The sequence below is a fragment of the Drosophila nasuta genome, chromosome 3, assembly GCF_023558535.2.
Source record: "Drosophila nasuta strain 15112-1781.00 chromosome 3, ASM2355853v1, whole genome shotgun sequence".
NCBI lineage: Eukaryota > Metazoa > Arthropoda > Insecta > Diptera > Drosophilidae > Drosophila > Drosophila nasuta.
The window spans coordinates 20,423,061-20,443,524 of record NC_083457.1 but is presented as its reverse complement, the minus strand read 5'-3'; the positions used below and the strand labels follow the sequence as shown (position 1 = coordinate 20,443,524).

Below are 20,464 nucleotides of genomic sequence, written 5' to 3'. Positions count from 1 at the left end.
TAAATTCAAACTTTACAGGCCCTTTGAATATTCTCTCGTTTAATTAAAATAGTTGTGTAACTGATTTGCAATTAAGTGCATGCTTTCATTCGTCTTGCACTTTAATACAAGTATTACAGACAAAAAGTATATATTTAACAGTATTTGCACTGCGACTGACACTGCGCGCAATAACAAAAGGCAACAGGGACAAGCTTTCAAGTTGCTTGTATTGCTGGCAGGATAAAGCGATAAACTGACAGGTTAATAATCTCGACTCGATAATCGACAGCCCGTCCCCGGACGGGCAACACGGTCTGACAGCGAAGTCGAGATACACGTCACGACATACATACACAGGACAGGACGCAGGACTAAGACAATAATGGCCAAGTTCTTGGCATAAATATATATACGTGTGTGTGTGTGTGTGTGTGTGTTACACATAAATGCGGGTTTGAGTGCGGGAGGATAGAGATGAGGGTGCAGAGACGTTGGCAATGGCAATGGCAATGGATACCGGCAGAGAGCTTATTAACGTGCCGCAGACAGCTATTGGGAATTCCTGGGAATTCAGTGTGCGTTTGTGTCTTATCTTTGGCTCCGTTGATTGGCAAATATTTCAATTATTTTTTCATTTTGTCAATAAAGTGTGGCAGACGATCGTTGCCAACGAAATTTCTGTCGATTTGGCAAAAACATTTATAAATCTCATACTCCCAGAAACAACGTAAAATGCACGCCTTATTTATGGGCGTTTGGAGTTTGTTTTTTCTTTTTTTTTGCTCCTCCAGCTTCAACAAAATTGTCAAGCGCCTGACATATATTCTCCCATAGCGGAGAGAAGAAGAAAAAACGGGAGTAACAACAACAACAGAAAAAAAAAAAAAAACGAATAAAATCATAAATTTATTAAAATGCAGTAGGAACGCGTCCAGATCCCAGAGCAAAACCAAAATACATTTTCATGTTCGTGCAATGGAATTTACATGCAAATTTAAAAAACCAGAGCATAACACACACACATACATATATGTATACATATGCATGGATTTGTATGAGTGTGCGGCATATTTGACATATAGCCGCGTCGGTTTTACAACGTCATTTCTGGTTCTGTTGAAATATTAAAATGGATGGCACACAAATGCATATGGCTGTGGAAAACTTTAGCAACAGCAACAACAACAAAACTGAAATAAATAAAATGGGAAACGCGCAAAAGGAAACTATGAAAAATACATCATTTTAGTGCTGACAAATATTTGCTTAATCGATTTATTATTCGTTGCACAATTTCATAATGAACCGGCATTAATTATTCACGACTTGACTTAATGTCCACTAAAAAATTCATAAGAACTCCAAATTCGAACAAAATGAATAAGTTGTTGTTGTGTATGAATATTTTTATATTTTGAATGTCAATTAAGGTCAATATACTAAAGGTTATATTCAACCAGTAATCAATTTAATTTCATACTTATTTGGCAAGAAAGTATTAACTAAATTTAATATGTGAAGCTTCTATTGTAGTATTAACGATATATAAATATTAGTTTTAAGCAATTCTAAATACGATATATCGATAGCTTAACCCCTTAATCGATACTTCGTTTGAGCTGACAGCTCTGTGCATTGAGCAGAGTTTGACAGCTCGCCTATAAGCGATCATCAGTCTATAATGAACGACCTAAAGTTCCTCTGTTATGCTTTCTGGTTTATTATGGAGAAATAGTTCAGAAGATCAATTTGGATTGAACGAACTATTTGCTCATATAGTTCATTTAGCTTAATCGTTCAATTAGTCCCATTTTAGTCCGTTAGGGATTCTCAGACTGTTTATTCCGATTTATACATATTCAATTTCGTTTATTATTTTGTCAGTTTTGCCGAGACAAATTGAATAGCACTGTAACGAAAATATTACTCAAACGAGCTAGCGACATACAAGAATGAGAGATTCAAACGTAAGAGAATGGAGTTCAAATTTACTGAACTGTCCACAAAGACTTCATTCGATCATTTGAGTTAATCAATTGATCGACCTTGTCCATAGCGACACGATGCAATGATGAAAGGATTACATAAAGTAGACTCGCTAAACCATTTCAATTCCCCGCCTTCTCTTGATATGTTTAATTAATTCTCATAATTTTTAAGGTAGCTCTTATCTGTAAATGAACTTTGTTTAAGCTGTTCATCTTAATATTACCTCGAGAGCAGCCACTAAATACGAGTAACCCAAAGCCCAAAACGTGCCACTCAACACTTGGTTAAGTAGCAAACAAACTTGACTTGCAGCACTCGTTCAGCAGTCACTTGCTAAGCTCCAGAACTAGCTGCAGGACTTGCTCACGCCTCAGTGTCCTGTTTGACAGTACCTTAAGCTACTGACTACCGGTCTACTATACACTCTCTCTTTTTCTTTCTCTCTCTCGGTCCCTGTGTCTTTGTGTCTCTCGTGGTCTGCGGAACGTTTGCCTGTTACGCCTCTTTTGTTTAGCTTTGATTTAACATTTTGTACGTTTACTTTACAGTTTAACAGCCGGCAAACGCACGACAACTTCGACCCAGCAGCGACCCTTTGGCACCGCCCGTTCATGGTCCTTCAGCTTTTGCTTTGCGTCCTGCCTTGCCTGGCGTCCTGCCTGCATTTTTGTACGATTTCACGTTGGCAATTTCATTTTGGTTTTGGATTGCTGTGGGAGTTCAAGCTGAAATGTGCTTTTAGTTTTTTGCTTTTCTTTTGGCCATTTCATGTGCCCACTTGCCCCTTTGACAATATAGTATTCTGTACTCTGTCCGCAGTCCGATGTCCTGGGCAAAATAGTGCGCCGTAAAAGTGCGCGAAACTCGACAGAGTTGAGTTAGAGAGAGAGAAGCTGAAGCTGGTGCTGGAGTCGAAGCTGCTTTGTTGGCTATTGCCGTCCCATGTGGAGGCGAGTTGACAACTTTTTTTTGTTGCTGTCGTCGCCGTTGCTGTTTTTGGCTCTACTTTTTTAAGTGTAGTTGGTTTTACTTGCTGCGAAATGCTTACAAATACTTTTTTTTTATATGGAATATATATATTTTTTTTCCTTGTTGCAGAAAGTTAAATGTTTCTACGTCGCTGATGCGCAACCGGGCGGCACAAATGCGAAATGGCTACAAACAATTTGAAGCAATAAAATAAAGAGAGCATGCAAAGGATGAGGGGAAGAGAGTCGGAGAAGGGGGAGAGAGGAGAGGTACTACAACTAGAAGTGTAACAGCTAAAACTACAACTACAAGTACGGCTACAATAACAAAGCTGAATGCCACAATATCTGGCATGGGAAATAAAAGCGAAATTTAATTGTAAAATTGTTATTGTGCTTTGAAGTGCCCGCTGGTTGTTGGCTCGATGTTGGCAGCTGGCAACTGGCAGCAGGCAGCAGGCGGTTGATTCAAGTGGCACTGCGCTGTGCTTTTCGAGTAGTTCCTTGTGTCACACATTTGCTCTCTCCCACCATTCCACACCACTTCACTGCACCACTCCACTCAACTGCTGTTCGCTGCCCGACCGCGTTTCTAATTGCCATTAGCACAAGCCTCAGTCTCAGCCGACTGCCGGAACTCGCTGCATTGATGGCGCAAGTCTGGCGCATAGTGAAAAGGGTTTCGCCGCGCTGCAATGTTAATCAAATTTCGAGCTGAAAGCAACACTTTACGCGCCCAACTATCGGCGAACGTGTAGAAGCAGTGACATTAAATGACGTGACTATTTGCATAAATGATTTAAGTATTTAACAGCAGTCGCTGTCCAACGACACCGCGAAGCCAATGCACCCGCAGCTACTCTAGTACGAATGAGAGTGCAAGAAAGAAAGAAAGGGAATTGAAACGCAGTCATTGCATTGTAAAATCCTTGCTTTCTGCTCTATGGCAACAATTACATGTTTAATTAACTTTTTGTTATGACAGGAAGAGGAGAGAAAAAGGCGTACGTACGCTTTTCGTTCAACACTCAACGTTCTCTGTTCTTTCTAATTAGAAAAGTGCAAGAACAAAGTGAGAGACGAGATGAGGAGAATGAACTCACATGAACAGACATCTACCATAGCATCTACCATGCATATGCAATGCCGAAAAGTATGCAACAAAATTGCCACATCAAAGACTGTGTGTGTGCCTTACTTTGCCAGTTCGTCAGTCAGTCGGTTAGTCAGTGTCGAATTTTAATTTAAATTTTGTATGAAAATGGCCTTAAATGTTGCATAACATTTGCAAAAGCCCTACACTGCCTGCAAATTGTTATGCATGCGAGAGTGCAGCGCTTTCTCGGTGTAAATGTGAATGTATGAGTGTGTGCGGCTTGCCCGTATGTGTGTGTATGTGTGTGTTTGTCAGCTAGGCTTAGTACTTGCAATTGCAAGTTATGGTTGCCAGTCACAGACACAGACACAGTCAGCAGAAGAGAACTTTGCCATCGAATCCTAGGGCTTTCAAACTTAAGCCCTTAAGGCGATGCCCGGCACTCAGCTTTTTCTCCTCTCACTCTCTCTTGCTCTCTTTAGCTCCTTACCTACCTGTGTGTGTGTATCTAATATATTTGTTGAGCTGCCCACGACTTAACATTTATGATTACTGTGCTTGCAAATTGCTAGGCTCACAATTGAGGCTTTAACGGCACTAATTGGCAATGTGTAGCAAGCACACGGCTTAAATCAATCAAATTATTTCTGCTACAAGAATATTATCTAACATCTCTTATTATTTCTCGACTACTTAGACTTTTATCAACATACTTATTTATATATTACCTTCATTTTGGTTCACTCACATTTTATAAACGAAACTTTGCTTCTCCTCATTTTACTCTACATTGTTTGTTGCTATCCTTGTGTTTTATATGAAAAGTTTTTGTTACCAATTTTTAATTTTGACATGTTCTCTTGCCAAGCAACGTATGTGAGCGTGTGATGGCAAAAAGTTTTTTGTTGGCTTAAATAAGTGAAAAATTTAGTTAACACAAATTGATGGTTGTTCTTTGCCATAAAACATTGCCACAAATTCATATTCTAGAGTTAAGTGCTACTGACTTTAGCAGCTTATTCTTAAAATATTATTCATAAATAATTCTAATTAAGAAATATAATTCAACCAGATCGAGGATTATTTTTCATTTAATAAACTCCATATTTGCTATTGAAAATATTAATTTTAATTCGAATTTAGATGAGCCAGTTTGTATAATAACTTTTGGTCAAGTGTTGTGTGCCAGAATATTTATGCATTCAGCTGTTTATAAAGTCAGTGGAAAGTCTAAGTATGCAAATCCATTGGAACAGCAGTGAGAAGTGCTAAAGATTAATGGAAAACTTTTGCATTTTTCACGCGGCCAAAATAAATCCCAACTTTATGTTGAAGAGATTTTGATTTTGCTAAAGCAAAGAAAAGAAAAAATATGGGGAGAACAAAAAAGAAGAATTGAAGAAACTTTTGTGGAGTCTTTAGCATACGCAACGAAGTCGAAAGCACGCACGAGAGCAGCTGAAGAGCCTGCAGGCGCAGGTAAAAGGCCGCAACTGTTTATTTATTTATTTATTATGCGACCGACACTAAAATGTAACTAAAAACAGAGAGAGCACGACGACTGCCCGCCTCAGAATCTCTGTGAATGAATGTCTGAATGCCGACACATGACGTCTACACATGTTGAGTGGCATTTGGAGTTGAGTTCTCCACAAAGGACGAAACGAGAAACGCGAGGAGTGGGAGTTGAGCTCTGATTCCGATTCCGATTCCGATTCAGCAGCAGAGTCTAACTCGAAGGCCTTCGTCGAGTTGACGAGTCGACGTTGACGCTGCTTTGATATATTATGCACGCTTGAGGGCGGCAACAAATAATCAAGTATCAAATTCCACACGGAATGCTAACGAAAACACACAAAACGATTTTTTGTGCCCAGACCACAAGGGAGAGGAGCATCAGAGCGGGTCAGGAATGGGATTTGTTTAGGCTGGCTGAGAGGAGTGAGCGGAAAGTGGGAGAGTTGTACTAAGCTGGCAGCCAAATGAGGCAAGACACAGTCCGCAAAAGCCCGCAAATTTGGAGGGAGCGCAAAAACAAAGCCAACTCATCAGAGTTGCTTCGCTCAGCTCAGGTGGAGCTTCATCTCCATCTCAGACTCTGGCTGCGTCTTGTGGTTTGAGTTTATGGCGCGTGCGACAAATGAACAAATGCAGAGACTGCAGACAATCTGCCTAGGCCACACAACAATCTCTTCAGCTGAGAGAAAGGGAAACGGGGAAGGGAAAGCGGAGGTCACTTCCCCCTTGACAACGCTCCAGTCACAACAGTCTTGTTTGTCTGAGCTTCTGGTTTTGTCTAGTAAATCGTCACGCAGAGCGTAAGGCAGGCAAAAATGCCTAAGCCGATTAACAAAGCATAATAGTAGCCAGTTGGCAACTGGCAACTGGCAACAGACAACGGACAACGGGCAGCTGGAAACTGATTTTCTCTTTCACAGTCCAGCGACAATAAACTCTGAACAGCACTCGTCCTGGCTGCAGGAGATTGAGGATAGGCCAACCAACCAGGAGCTGTCTGTACAGCTGCAAAACTGAACCAAGTTGTTTGATTTCTCTTGTTGACTTTATGTGACACACTCACACACACACACATTCACACACTTGCTGTGGCCTTTTGTTAGTTTTTGTTGAGCATTAGGAGTTTGTCATAAAGCTTGCATTATGCAAATAACTCTGAGACAAACCAGGTCAGTCTCTTTATGCAAAATTCAGCACAATAATTACTAAGTATTTTAAATATTTCAATAAGCTTCAATACGCTTTAAATGAAAAGTGAATTAAAAACAAATTTCTGCTTTATACATTTTATAAGATTATTTTATAAATGAAAAATTATTAGAATAATTCAAAGAACATTATTATACAAAATGTAGCTCACAGAATATATACTATATAAATTTAGCAATTATTTAAAGCATTCATTAAATTTCTTAAAACTAAATATGACAAAGAAAATTATTATATAAAACATAGCTCACAGAATTTATATAAACTTAGCAACTATTTAAAGCATTCATTAAATTTCTTTAAACTAAATATGACAAAGATTAAAGTTGCTTGCATGAATTCAATGTTTCAGGCATATTTCGTTTTATTGCCAAGCATTACATTTGCTTTGGAATTTACAGCGACAAATACAATTTGTGAGGCTTCATGGTGAGGACAGGAGAGTATTTTCAGTGCGTCAGGAATTTTGTTTGAATTAAAATTTTTGTGTATTGTTTTGTTTTTTTTGTGCGTTGCTTTGCTGTGGCTCAGGGCATTCGTTTTGTGTGGCATATCACTCAGAGCATTTCATAAGTCAAACATGTTATTCCCATGCAAAACTGTTTTGTCATTCCATTTGCATTGGCTCGGATTTATTTGTGGCTGCTGTTTGTATTATTTCTCTTCTGGCGGTGATTTATTTGGTCCTACGCTTATTACTTTTGCTTTTTCCTGAATTTTCTTTCTATGGCTAAGATGCGTTAAGCTTTATTTGTTCATTAGTGAGTTGCTTTAAGGCGCTGAAAAAATATTGTTGCATATTCAGAATATTGCACTTCAATATCCTTTGAAGTGTATTTATAAGCAGCGAGAGCTGAACTCTTTAACTGTCTGGCAATCAGTCGACTCAAGTGGCTATATAAGAAATGAACTCATCTCAGCTGTCAGACTTAATGAGCGCAAATAAATTCAAGTAGGCTTAAAATTTCCACTTTTTTGCCCCGGCATTCAGCACTTTTGCCACGTTTCGTTTCATGGCTAAAACGGCCGCAGAAATTCATATACAAGAATAATACGAGGGGACAACAGAAAAACGAAAGAAATGAAAAAAGAACGTCATGAATATCAACAACAGTCAGGCGAGAGAGAGAGAGAGAGAGAGAGCGCGGTAAACTGAATATGTATAAGAACCGCAAATCTGAAACTAAGCAAAATGAATTCTATTTAACATTTTGGGTGAAATTTCAATGTTTTTTCTCATTCTCTCTCTGTCTCTCTCTCGGTTGTTGGCATTTTTGCCATGAAATGAAATATAGAAATCAACGATGGCCTGCTACGGGGCGTGGCCGGATGGTGGCTGCCTTTTTGTGACGTACGCGACGTCTACTTACGAAAATGATAAATGTCCTTGTAAAGCCATGAAATGAATAAGTATGAGCGCGCCTTCAGACGCGTCCGCAGTGGTTGTGGTGACTGTGTGTATGTGTGTGTTTGTGTGTATGTGTTCTTCGGTTATGGGTATTTTGGTTATATGGGCATGGCAGGACAAACAAGTACAAGGTCCTCGGCAAACAGCAAGAAATCACAACAACAGGCAGCAGACCGCGTTTGAAGTGGAGTATGTTAGGTCTTGGTTTCGGTTTCGATGCTGTCCAGCTATCGGCTTGGACCCTAAATAGCCTACTCGAAAATCCAATGCGAAAAGCACAAGCACAACAAGCTTCAAGAGTGTGTGTATTTCGAGTATGCGAGGCGAAAGAAAAATGTTGACAAACTCCTCGCAACGGCGACTTTTCCTTGCCGTTGTCATTCAACGCGCTGTCAGTTTATTTTTCCTTTCAGCTTTCTATTTTTTTTTTTTTGCATTTCTTTCGTTTGGTTCGCTTACACAAGGCAGGAAACTTGGCCCAAAAAAAAAAAATGCCGCCCCAGAGGCTGGTAAGGCACCGACTTAAGCAGCGAAGGAATTTTTGCCTTTCAAGTCGAATCAGTGGCGAAAGTTTTTGGCCAGCAGCGAAAACTACACACAGACACTGGTAGACAGACAGACAGAGAGACAAGCGGGAGCAAGATGGATGGATAGATGGACGGAGTGAGATAGCTGCAGCAAGAGAGAGATAGAGAAAGCGAAGAGCGAAGAAAGTGGAGCAAATAGTGGAGGTGAATGGCAAAGAGAGGTTACCAAATGGAACGAGATGGGACGTTGTCCATTGTTGCTCATCGCTTTTGACCGACTAAAAGTTGTTTTGGGGATTGTTTCCAGCAAGTCGCTTCGATTTCATGTCGAAGCTGTTGGCTTTTGCTTTTGCTTTTGATATCTTTCATTACTAAGCTGATTTTTGTTTTGGGGTAAACCCCTGGTTAAAAGCAGCGCTTCCTTTTCCTTTATTCATTCCTTGACTTTGACTTTGGGCGTACGGCTATTGTTATATGTTGTAGGGGGCGTGGCAGCATCTTTCATTCTATCTTGTTGTTGTCTTTGTGGCATCTATTTGGTCTGGTCAATTTTGTGTGCAAATTGTTTGGGTTGTGTCCGAGCATCAATAATATTTTGATGTCTCTGGTGCACACAAAATGTTCGTTAAATGTTTGAAAATTGTTTTGGGCCTTTTGTGTTATGTAAATGGGCTAAAAGTATATACACGTTCGTATGTGTGGGATGAACAGACTGTTTTTGCAAATGGCTTTCAAAAATAAACACACAACTTACCGGCCAATAGATTTAATAAAGCTGTAAAATCAAAAAGAAAAACAAATTAAAGCAAAAACAAACAAAAACAAATTCAAATGAAAATGAAAATAAAATTGAATTGTAATCAAGTAATATGCGAATAACCGAAAATAAGAACTTACAAATAGTTGAAAATTAAACCGAAAAAGTTTGATCTCTAAAATATAATGGAAAATCCATTTTATTTGTATTTGAATTCCGACATAGTTTAATACTGTAATCAAAGGCTTTCACATTACACATACGCCCCATACGCTCTGTGAAGTTGGACGGAACTCAACTTGCATGCTTTACACTTGTAAAATCTTGGAATTCTCCCCATTAAATCCTCAAAAACTTTTGCACTATGCAACCGCTTAGCAAACAACTTGCCCCTGTGGCCAAACTGCAGCAGTTTGCAGTAACTCATCGAGTATAGTACTTCTCGCATGATATCTATATCCCATGTCTATCCATGCCAAGTTTCTCAATGCTAAGCAAAAGGACTTAGGGTAGAGAGAAGAAAAGGAGAGCTGGAACGATGCTGGAACTTAGCTCATCAGATTTGCCTCTAAATAAGCATTTATAAAGCTGCGTAGCCGCAACAAATGGCAAACTTTTGCCCCCCAAAAACAGACAACAACAAATCGAGCAAACCAGGCAAAGGCCCAGCGAACGGAGCGAGCAGAAGCCCAAACATAATTTCAAAGTTTTTGAAGAAAATTTTGAGTACGTTGTTTTCATAGAAATGCGATAAATACTTGCTCTCGCTGTACTGGCAAAAGGAAGTGGTTTTTGTATGAGGCGTGGCGGTTTTTGGCTTGCAGTTAACTTCGAAAACATTGAAATGCCAAAGTGAAAAGTTTCTGCGCCATCGCCATCGCCAGCAACAATAACAACAACAACAAAAACAACGAGGAGATTCAATTGAAAACATATAAAATCTAAATTTATTAAAACATCTACCCCATTGCCTCCTCCCTCTATGTATTTTATAAATATGTAGAAAGCAGCAGAGTTTTCGACTGTTACCAACTTTGGCACTAAAGCGTTGCTCAAGCTACTGAAGTCTAGCTGTAGGCGTTAGTCCTTCAGTTGGACGATTGCATGCTATAGCTATGACTGTGGCTCTGGATGTGGCTGTCGCTTGACTTGAGTCAAGTGGCTGTGGCTTTGGCTTTGGCTTTGGCTTTGGCTCTGGTTGTGGCTGTAGCTGTAGCTCAAGTGTGCAGTCGAGAGTTGGTTTTTGGGTCCGAACTTGTTTGGCCTCTAAATTAGTTTGCAACTGCCCATATGGCGCATATGGAATGTGTTCATATAACTCATACGTCATGTTGGACAGCTCAAACGAGCATCAGTAGAGTGAAATATTAAGTCGTCTAATACGCTTCTAGCGTGATAGCGTATACGCAGTGTATGAAAAGAACAAGTTGAATGTTCGCTCGTTAAATTAGGCTTCAATTTTAATGTTTCGCAGCACAATTAGCGGTGCTTCAAGGTGCATTCTCCATAAACTTGGCCGACTTTGCACAATGTTTATGCGGCTGCCCAATAGCCGCGCATATTGTTCAATTTGTTTGCCAACTTTCGGTTGCTTGGAAAAACAAAAAATAGCACAAAGTTTGCAAAACTTTCTTAGCACAACACAAAAATATGCTGCGTCCTTCAGCTGCCCTCCTTTTAGTTGGCTTATTTATTAGCAACATATTATTATATGCCCTGCCCAGTCCTGCCAGAGTGAAAGTTTCGCTTGCTGACCAGCAGCTGGCAAGTGATCTTGGTCCCCGCCACAATAATAACTCAGGGCCAAAAACACAGAATAACAAGCCCTAAAAGCCATCGAATTGCGATGCCAACAGCTGCTGCTGACCATTAACAGGCGTTCAAAGTAAGTTTTCTTCCAAAGCTTGAGCTTCATGTTGACGTTGATGTTGATGTTGTTTATTTTGCTTTGCCTCGACACGATTCGATTCGATGCGAATGGAATTAGAGGGGGAAACATTAGGCGATTACCAAAGATTTTGCACATTTTTTGGCAACTGTATTTTGGAGCTTAGCTCGGCATTTGCAACAAACAGCCATCAAAATCAATTTCGCATAATTTAAACTGTATTAAATTTGCACATAAACTTTGTCAAAATAAACCAGAAATTTCATTTATTGAATAATGCAGCAACAAAAGCGTCACTTTGACAGCCACAAAGGCGGTAGGCATATTCTTCTCACACAATAAACTTTATGCTGATTGAATAAAAGTTGCACAAACACACACACATACGTACACATACACATCCATACAATCGTGTATATGTATGTCGGCTGGCTTAACGGCAGTCAAACTTTTCACTTTAAATTAAATTTCACACACACAGCCACAAGGGTGAAAAGTGGAAAAAGTGGAGCAGTATTTGCCGCCAGGCGCAATCAATTTTTTGGCAGCACTGCGAATGAATAAAAAAAAAAAGAAGAAATTTCCTAGGCAATTTGCTGAATTTGAGATACCCTGTAGTATGAAGTACAAAAGTAAGAAATAACTATATCGTCGATTTGAAATACTTTCTTAATTGTCTTTTCTTTCCTTTCAATTGATAAAATCTTATGCATCATTGAATATAAATAGATTTTAATTTTATTTCAGGCATTAGTTGCTAATTATTTTTGAAATTTGATGAATTTAAGATATCCTGTAGTAGAAAAGTATGAAATAACTGCTTTCACAAAAAAAAATAATACATTTTACTGCTTTCATATTTATTTTCCCTCTTTTTCGATTGATAAATTCTTTAGCTTCATTGCACCTAAATAGACTTTAATTTTATTTTCTGAGCAATAATTGCAAATTATATTTTGAATTACAATTTACAAATTGTGCTTTAATATGTAAAGCTCTCAGAAAATTGTGTGATTCATAGTAATTGTAAATGTAAAATCCTTTTAAGTTCTTATGCAACAACTTTGAAACTTATTTTCGGTTGAATGATTGCTCAAATTTATTTGAAATTTGCAGCTATCTTATTTAAGTTGTGTTCGATAAAGAGTTGAAAAGAAAATTAGTTAACTTACCATTCTCCTCCTCAATGTTGCGCGTCATTGTCGTCGAGGAGCTGACACGAGCACGTGTTGCTGCCGCCGCGTGGCCATTGAATGTGGACAGGAGGAGGCACAGCAACAGAGACAACAGGCAGCTGACAGACAGGCGCATGTTGATTGCCTCGCTCTTTGATTCTGTGTGTGTTGATGTGTATGTGTGTGTGGGTGCGCGTGTTTGTGTGTATGTGTGTTTCGATGCAAGAGAGTGCGGTTTGTGTCTGAAGTGCTGGCAGCTTCAGCAGTTCGAGAATGCCAATGACGAGAGGCCGAGTGTATGAGATGTGTGTGTGTATGGATGTAGATGTGTATATGTATGTGTGTGTGGGTGGCTGAGTGTGTTTGGCAGTTGCCTACTTTCAGGGCAGCTCTACAGTTTTATACACACGCACAGCACTCGAAGCATTTGTTGCTATTGTTGTTAACGTGGCTTATTTGTGCATATATTAATTTGATTTAATTTGGCATTTTCAGTTGTGTCCGTTTACAGATTTTTCGCAGAGGCGGCTGCAAAAAGAGTAGAAAGGTGGAACGTTGTGTTAAAGAGGGGATGCGGCAAATTGTTGACATGTCAATAAATAAAGTACGAAAGTGCGTTGCCATTTTCGTATAATTGCAGTTGCCATCGATGCAATTGCAATTGTTTTTGTTGTCGTTGTTGTTGTTATTGTTGTTGTTGCTGTTGCTGTTGCAGTTGCTATTGTTGTGTTGAAATTTATTTAATTGCCTTTATTTTTCGGTCGACACAAATTTGTGTAAAGGCCCCAAATACATGCATCGAGATTTATGTGATTTTTACGAATTTTATTGGGTTAATTTGTTTGTTTTATATTTATTACAGTTATATGCGTGCGTTATTTATGTGGCTAAAATTGTTAATTTATGTTTTGCAGTTGCGAAACAAGTTCACAAATTATGCTAAATTGTGTGATTTCGCTTAAAAGGTTTTTCATTTGCATTTTTTTGCTGAAATTGTCACTGGAAATTACAATCTAATCAATTTGCCGGTTAAGTAAAATGATAATTGATTTGAGCAGCAGAAAATAGTATTTAAAACAGAATTTATGATTGCCAATTAGAATGTAAATAATTAAGTCAATTCCATGTATATAGAATAGTATATAGTTAGTCAACACATACATACATATGATATTCAAGAGCTTTGATATATGGAGTTAATAATTAAGATGCAATCTAGATCCCCAGCTCATTACGCAACACACAACCAGCCTCAACAGGAAGTTGCTTATCTCGAGCCGGAGAGCACATACGACTTTTCCGCCTAGACAGCAACAAATCAGAGGCCCAAACGACTCGTCAAGAGCATCAACAGCAACAGCAACAGCAACACGTACCAAATGGTAGACATTGCCTCAATATTTTACAACATATTGCACTCACACTGAAGCGCTTTTAATTAAAGTATATTTATAACTTGGGTCCAGGTCGTGGTGGCTCTTTGGGTGGAGAGACCCAGTGACAAGCACACGAGTGTGGAGTGAGGTGTGGAGTGGGGGGAGAGTTGTGGGAAATCATTTAAAATGCCGCTTGCGTACATATTTGTTATAATTTATGGTGCCCATATAAATGACTAACAACACACGGAGAACAGAGAACGAAGAACAACTGGCAACGTTCGACGAATAGAGGGGCGAAGGATGAAAAAGGACGCAGACGAAGAAGCAAAGCAGAGCCAAAAGAATGGCAAAACATGTGCCCAAGTATGCGCGCGTGGAGATCTTTAAAAGGAGCCAAGGAAGCGCACAGAACGTGCCAGCATCAAAGTTCAATATGACGACAGCCTGTAGCAAGCAAAAGCAGCACAAATAGAAGCAAAAGCAAAAGCTGAGACTGAGACAGAGACAGAGAGTGAAGTAGTAGTAGAAGTAGAAGTAACGCCAAAGACCTAACGAGTGCAAATTTCTCTTTAGATTTTGCGTTTGTTTTTCTGTCGTGTTTCATCTAACGGCAAAAGCGAGTCAGTCGACTCGTGTCGCGCGGGCGGAGCACTCGCAAATGCTTTTACTTTTACGTAGCAAAAAACTCAATAAACGATAAACAGGAAAACGGAAATCGGAAACTGTATACGTTCATGTTTCTACTTTACACGCAGACACACACACACACACACACACAGAGACTCAGCTCAGAGGCTGTGTCGCCATTTTGCGCGACATTCGTGGCAGTTCGACGTGCTTTTATGATATATTGACTTGCTCTGTTTTATCGGCCACGTCTCCATTGCTGCCAATGCTTTTAGCTCGGCGCACTAATTTTATTTTGCCACCGCCACCGCCACCGCCTCGGTCTCGGTTGCTGTCGCTGTCGTTGACAAACTCGCCCCATTTCAACATGTACTATTTGTGTATCTCTATTTTATATTTGTTGTTTCGTTCTTTATTTTTTTTTTTTTGCAGTCGTGCCGCACACAGATCATAAATAAAATTTTATTAAACTGGCCGACTCGACTGTGACTCTGGCAACCACAAACTGTCAGAGAGAGAATAGAGCGCATTGAAAAATGTTTAAATTTAATAATATTTTTGCAAGTGGCGAGCGGCGAGTGCCGAGTGAGGGGAGCATAATAAATCCTTATATGTTTATTTATCATACGCCCCGTTGCCTGATTGCCCCGCTTTTTGGTCGCTGCGGCAACTGAAATGGTGACTGTAAATGGATTTCCATTTCAATGCCGCCCAGAAAAAATATCAATCGTAGTTAAGCGATTAATGTAAATATTTTTGAAAATCTTTCACATCAAATATTTACTAAATAGAGCAGAAAATAAAACATGCTCCACATCGAATATATTCGCTCTGATATTCGCAAAATTTGTCGAATTTTATAAATTCTTTTGCCTTTCAAATATTCACTGTTATAAAGTGCTAAAGGGAGAGATTTGCGTTAAAACTTGCAATGGCATGTGAAACATTCGGACATGGCTCAATGATAAATTTTATTCAATTTGGAAATTTCTGTCACCACATGAAGATGACGATTTAATAATTTCTGAGTTGTATTCAAAGTCAAATGAAAAATTAAATAACTAAATTTCAATAAATTGATTAAATGGAATATGAGCTTTCAACTTTTCCTTCTGTTTTTGAAATGTTAGATATAAAATATTAAATCTAAGTAAATCACATCGATATTTATTGAGTCCTGGTAATTAATTTGTAATTCTACATTTATTTCATTCTTATTTTACTAACTTAACTATATCAAATTTAAAATCAAAATAGTCCCTATTGATATTCTTTTAAAGTATTAACTTAGATATGAAATATTATATCTTAATTTATATTTTTACCTATTTATTAAATACTTGCAACTAATTTGTAATTCACAATTTCTTCTTTTTTATATTCGTAACTAAAACATGATATGAAATATTAAATATAAATATCACCATTTGATTTTTAGAGAGTACTAGCAAAAAATGTACAAAATAATTTATTTCAGTAACATAGATTTTAAATGAAAAAGTCCCTATATATAACATATTTAGGAAGTGCTGAAAACTAATTTCCTTTATTTTATATTATTCACTAAGATATGAAATATAAAATCGATATTTATATTTTTATTTGCAACAAATTTGGTATTATCAATTAATTTGATATTGAGTTTCTCTTCTTAATTTCATATTATTAGCTTAGACATAATATGAAATATTAAATATAAATAGCACCACTCGGTTTTTAGGGAACACTAGCAATAAATTTGATATTACGTATTTCTTTTTTAACTTCTAACTTTGATTTTATATGAAATATGAAATAGGAATATATTTGTTTTAGATATGATATATTAAATCTAAATCCATATTTTTTAAAGTCAGTCAGTATTTCTTCGTTATTTCCTTAAATTTATTTCTAAAATGAAATAGAGAATTCAATATTTGGGGAGTACTTGCAATTCATTTTTTATTTCGTACTCTCTACTTTTTATTATTTACTATGAATGACATGATCTAGCATGATAATAATAATATTATAATAATAATAACCCCTATTTATATTTATTGAGTACCTTTTGAGTACTGGCAACCTTTGTGGAAATCAGTATTTCTTCTTTATTTTAATATGACATATTTAATCTAAATAACCTTTATCGATATTTCTGAACTGCTTGCAACGAATTTGGCCTTCGAATCGACAATTTCTGTTATTAAATCCAAAATATTATAATGAAGTTTATTTTCTTCACATAGCGAACGAGCTGCAATAATGATGATGTGCAAAAAACTTTTGCTACATTAGCTAATATGAGTATGAGTTGTTGGCCGCGTAACTCGGCGTATACGTAACCTGACATCGAGTAGCGAGTACGTTGTGCCAGTTTTCTCTATCGACGTGCACTTCAATTTACAAACTTGCCAATATATGTTAGAATATAAGTGTGTATATCGATGTGTGTGTATTTCCCGGCTACAGCTGCTGCAAAGTGTGTCGACGTTTTTTCCATTTCCGTCGTTGTTTTTCTTGTTGCAATGTAATGTAATGAAGTGTGTTTGCATTAAAATGCAATTTGAAGTGCAAAGTTACAATATTATTATGGTATACTGAAATCTAGCTATATTCTGCACCAACGTGTGTGCGAGTGTGTGAGTGTGTGTGAGAGAGAGTGCACTGAAGAGCCCTTTAGCTTAGCCGTGAGCACAGCTCGTTCTCATACCTGGCTGAGCGTCAGAGTCGGCGCCATTCCCTTTTATTTTTTTTTTGCGGTTTATGTGCGCTAAGTGAGCCTATAAAAATCCATGCATGACTGCGTCTGCCTCTGCCTCTGCATCTCATTCTCCACTCAGTTGGTGTATGTGTGTGTTCAAGTACATTTTTATGAATACTAAAATTCCCAGAGGCGGGCAAGCAGCAGAGGGAGCAGCAACCGCAGTGGCAATGGCAGCAATGACAGCAATCAGAGCGTTCAACACTTGGCATCATCATCGTCGTGCACAGCTGTTGTGTTGGCCCGATGCTAATTTCGTAGCATACTTTGATGCCAGGTGCCAGGAGTAAAACACTCTCTCTCTAGTATTTTGCATGCCAACTCAGTTCATGTCAGATCTAATGACCTTGCAGCATCTACACATAACACAACAGTTGACCCATAAACCATTTACATTGGACATTGGATAGGCTTCAGCTTCAGGCTAAGCACATTTAATAGCAATTGCTTTCAATTGTCTGCTTTGGTTTCGATTTCACTCTGGCCGCAATGTAAATTGTGCATTCGAATTCACAATAAATGCACTTTAATTTCAAACTCATTCTCAAATGTGTATTTCAGTGCAACACCAAAGGCTTTTTGTGGTTGTTGGTTACATTCAATTGATTGCTGCATTCAAATTAATTGTGTCGAAAATGGGTTTAGTAGCTTTTTAATAATTCATTAGCGCTTCAGCTTGGAACTAATTGGCAGGAGAAACCGGATTGATTGCATTTATTTTATGTGTCATGTCCCAAAGCAACTCATATTTGCAAATGAATAAATTAATAACAAAAGGAATCAATGTAATTTCATGCAATGTCCATTATTAAAATATAGCAATACTAAAAGGATTTATCAAATTTCCATTCATACATTTAATTTTTAAACAAAAGTCGTACGTGCTGTGCATTAAATTAGTAGAATACTTAATACATTAACGATGAATTTAATGTTTTTATGTTGAAATTAATCCATTACAGCATAATTTACTTTTTTTATGATATAATCTTGTGTTTCTAGTATTTATAATTTATTTTTTTTATATATAAATTGTTGATATTAAATGAAGTTTCACAATTTTTGTTTTTTTTTGTTTGTCAATTCAATTTATTAAAATTATTTGTGTTGAATTATCTATTAACCAGAAATAGAGCGTGATCTGCTTAAAATAATTAAAATACAACAAAAACATACTTAATACATAATTAATAGTCATAATGTTGTCCATGAAAAAATGAAATACTTATTTCTACTATTAATTTATTTGTTTACATAAGTAAGTGATTATTATTGCATTTCCTTTTGTTATTATTAAATTTCCATTTAAATTGATATAATTTGAGCATTGTTCTACTCAACTTAATGCAGTTTAAATCAATGCGATTTCTATTAACCACTTCCTCAAATAAACTTATCTTAATCAGTTTATCTCGAATTCATAGCCGCTGCCTTATGTGACAATTCAAGTGCCTTCGTGTAATGAAATTACACGCACACTTCAGCAATTTAACAATTGAACAAATGTGCATCAACACTCAACACTTTCAGCTTGCCTAAAGTATTTCTAAATTTGATTATAGTTGACAGTTGCTTGCTGAATTTTTCAATGCCAGCAATTTAGCACTTGATGCTGCCATACAGAATAGAGTTGACAATGCTCGCATGGAAAAGAAAGCGTGTTAATGCGAATGCTAATGCAGGTTGCATAAGGCACATTTCCCCTTCCCACAAATACAAATGGAATTCACAACAATAACACATTTTGTGCAATTTGTATGGGGAGCAAACAACAAAGGCATGCAAAAAACTATTTCAGCTAACCTAACAGAATGAAATCTAAATAGTCGAGAGCAATAGAGAAAATCGTTTCATCGTGCCGGTTGACACAGAAACACACACACACACGCAGAGCCTCTCACGTATATAGTACACCTTGGCGGTATACACGATAACTGCCAAGTAATCCAGACGACAACGATGACGACGACGATGCTGAGATTCGCATTTTCAGTGCTCAGTGCACAGTGCTCGCTGGCATTCGTTTTGTGTTTTCCATGAAAATGATTTTCATTGCGAACGATTTCGGCGTGGGAGGCCCACACACTCAGACACTCAGATCGTATTGGATCGGCTGTGAACGTGCCGCAAACGAACAGACGCTAGTCGACAGTCGACAAAACGTTGATTTGTAAATTTAGCATGAACAACAAACAGCAACAGCAACAGCAACAGCAACAAAATCAGCAGCAACAACAACGACTGTGACAATGACAACAAATTGGTTGTCGCTTACAACAAATCGTCTGCTTACATTTGCCAGCTAGTAACGTGCTGAGATTACGCGACACACACGCGACAATAATCACACCCAAAAAACGCAGCGCAGCGCGTATTCAGTTTTCGTTTTCATTGAACGCGTTTTGGGAATTTCGCTTCCTTTTTTTTTGGGAAGGGGTTTTTCTGGCTCAAATGTAATCAACGCGGCGTATGCGCAATTTCGATAGCCACATATTCATGTTGCTTTTCACATTTCATAAAATTAAACGAAAACACACTACATATTTTCATAATAATATTTCTATTTATCTTTTTTTTTGTGGTGGTTGTTGTGTGTGTGTGTTTTAAACAACGTATCGCACAGAACGCGAATCGCGAAACGGAAACACGTAACGGCGAAGAAAATCGAAAATCCCGTCAGTTTCGACCGTACCCGCGGGATCGCAAACTCTCACTGAAATCACTTTTATGGTACACACAGAGCAGAGCGGCCAAAAAAATTGGTCACAGCCGAAACGATGGCAGCATCCCGAGTGTGCCAAGCGCCCGAGTGCAGAAAGCGCACCGCCAATGAGCGAGTCGACTGGGAGAGCGAAATAGCCGAAGAGCGAGCCGAGCGCAGCAGCTCACGCATCACTTGTCTGTTGGATGCTGTTATTGGACTGTTAACAGTCGCTAAACAGAACTCTGTTATGCAGCAGCCGCAGGCACTTGATTTATAGCAAGCTTTAAGGCGTAAAGAAAATAAAATATAAATCGTCACCGTGTTACTTTCTACAACTAAGTTGTACTCCTTTCTTAGTCATAACTTTATAAAAAATTAATTCTGAATTTGTTATAAAAAATTCAAGAAACTCTCAGTAATTTATAGCACGCTCTCAACTTGTTTACATTTCTCAATAGCCTTCGGCATCGTGTGTGCTTTTGCTCTCACGAGAC

The 20,464-nt window shown here is 38.0% G+C and overlaps 1 protein-coding gene across 6 annotated transcripts in view; it reads right to left on the bottom strand.

The window, feature by feature from the left end:
* The window catches only part of LOC132790838 (nephrin), a 76,939-nt gene extending 56,953 nt beyond the window's left edge, over positions 1 to 19,986 (bottom strand). For 2 of the 6 annotated variants that reach the window (XM_060799556.1, XM_060799551.1), the window contains exons 1-3: positions 19,560 to 19,986; positions 12,515 to 13,045; positions 9,452 to 9,472 (exon numbers count right to left, since the gene is read on the bottom strand). In XM_060799556.1, the coding sequence (XP_060655539.1) occupies positions 9,452 to 9,472; positions 12,515 to 12,653 (160 nt within the window). In that variant the 5' untranslated portion in view covers positions 12,654 to 13,045; positions 19,560 to 19,986. The remainder of the gene's footprint in view (positions 1 to 9,451; positions 9,473 to 12,514; positions 13,046 to 19,559) is intronic. The other 4 variants (XM_060799555.1, XM_060799553.1, XM_060799552.1 and 1 more) reach the window with 2 other exon arrangements.
* Between the last annotated feature and the right edge of the window lie 478 nt (positions 19,987 to 20,464).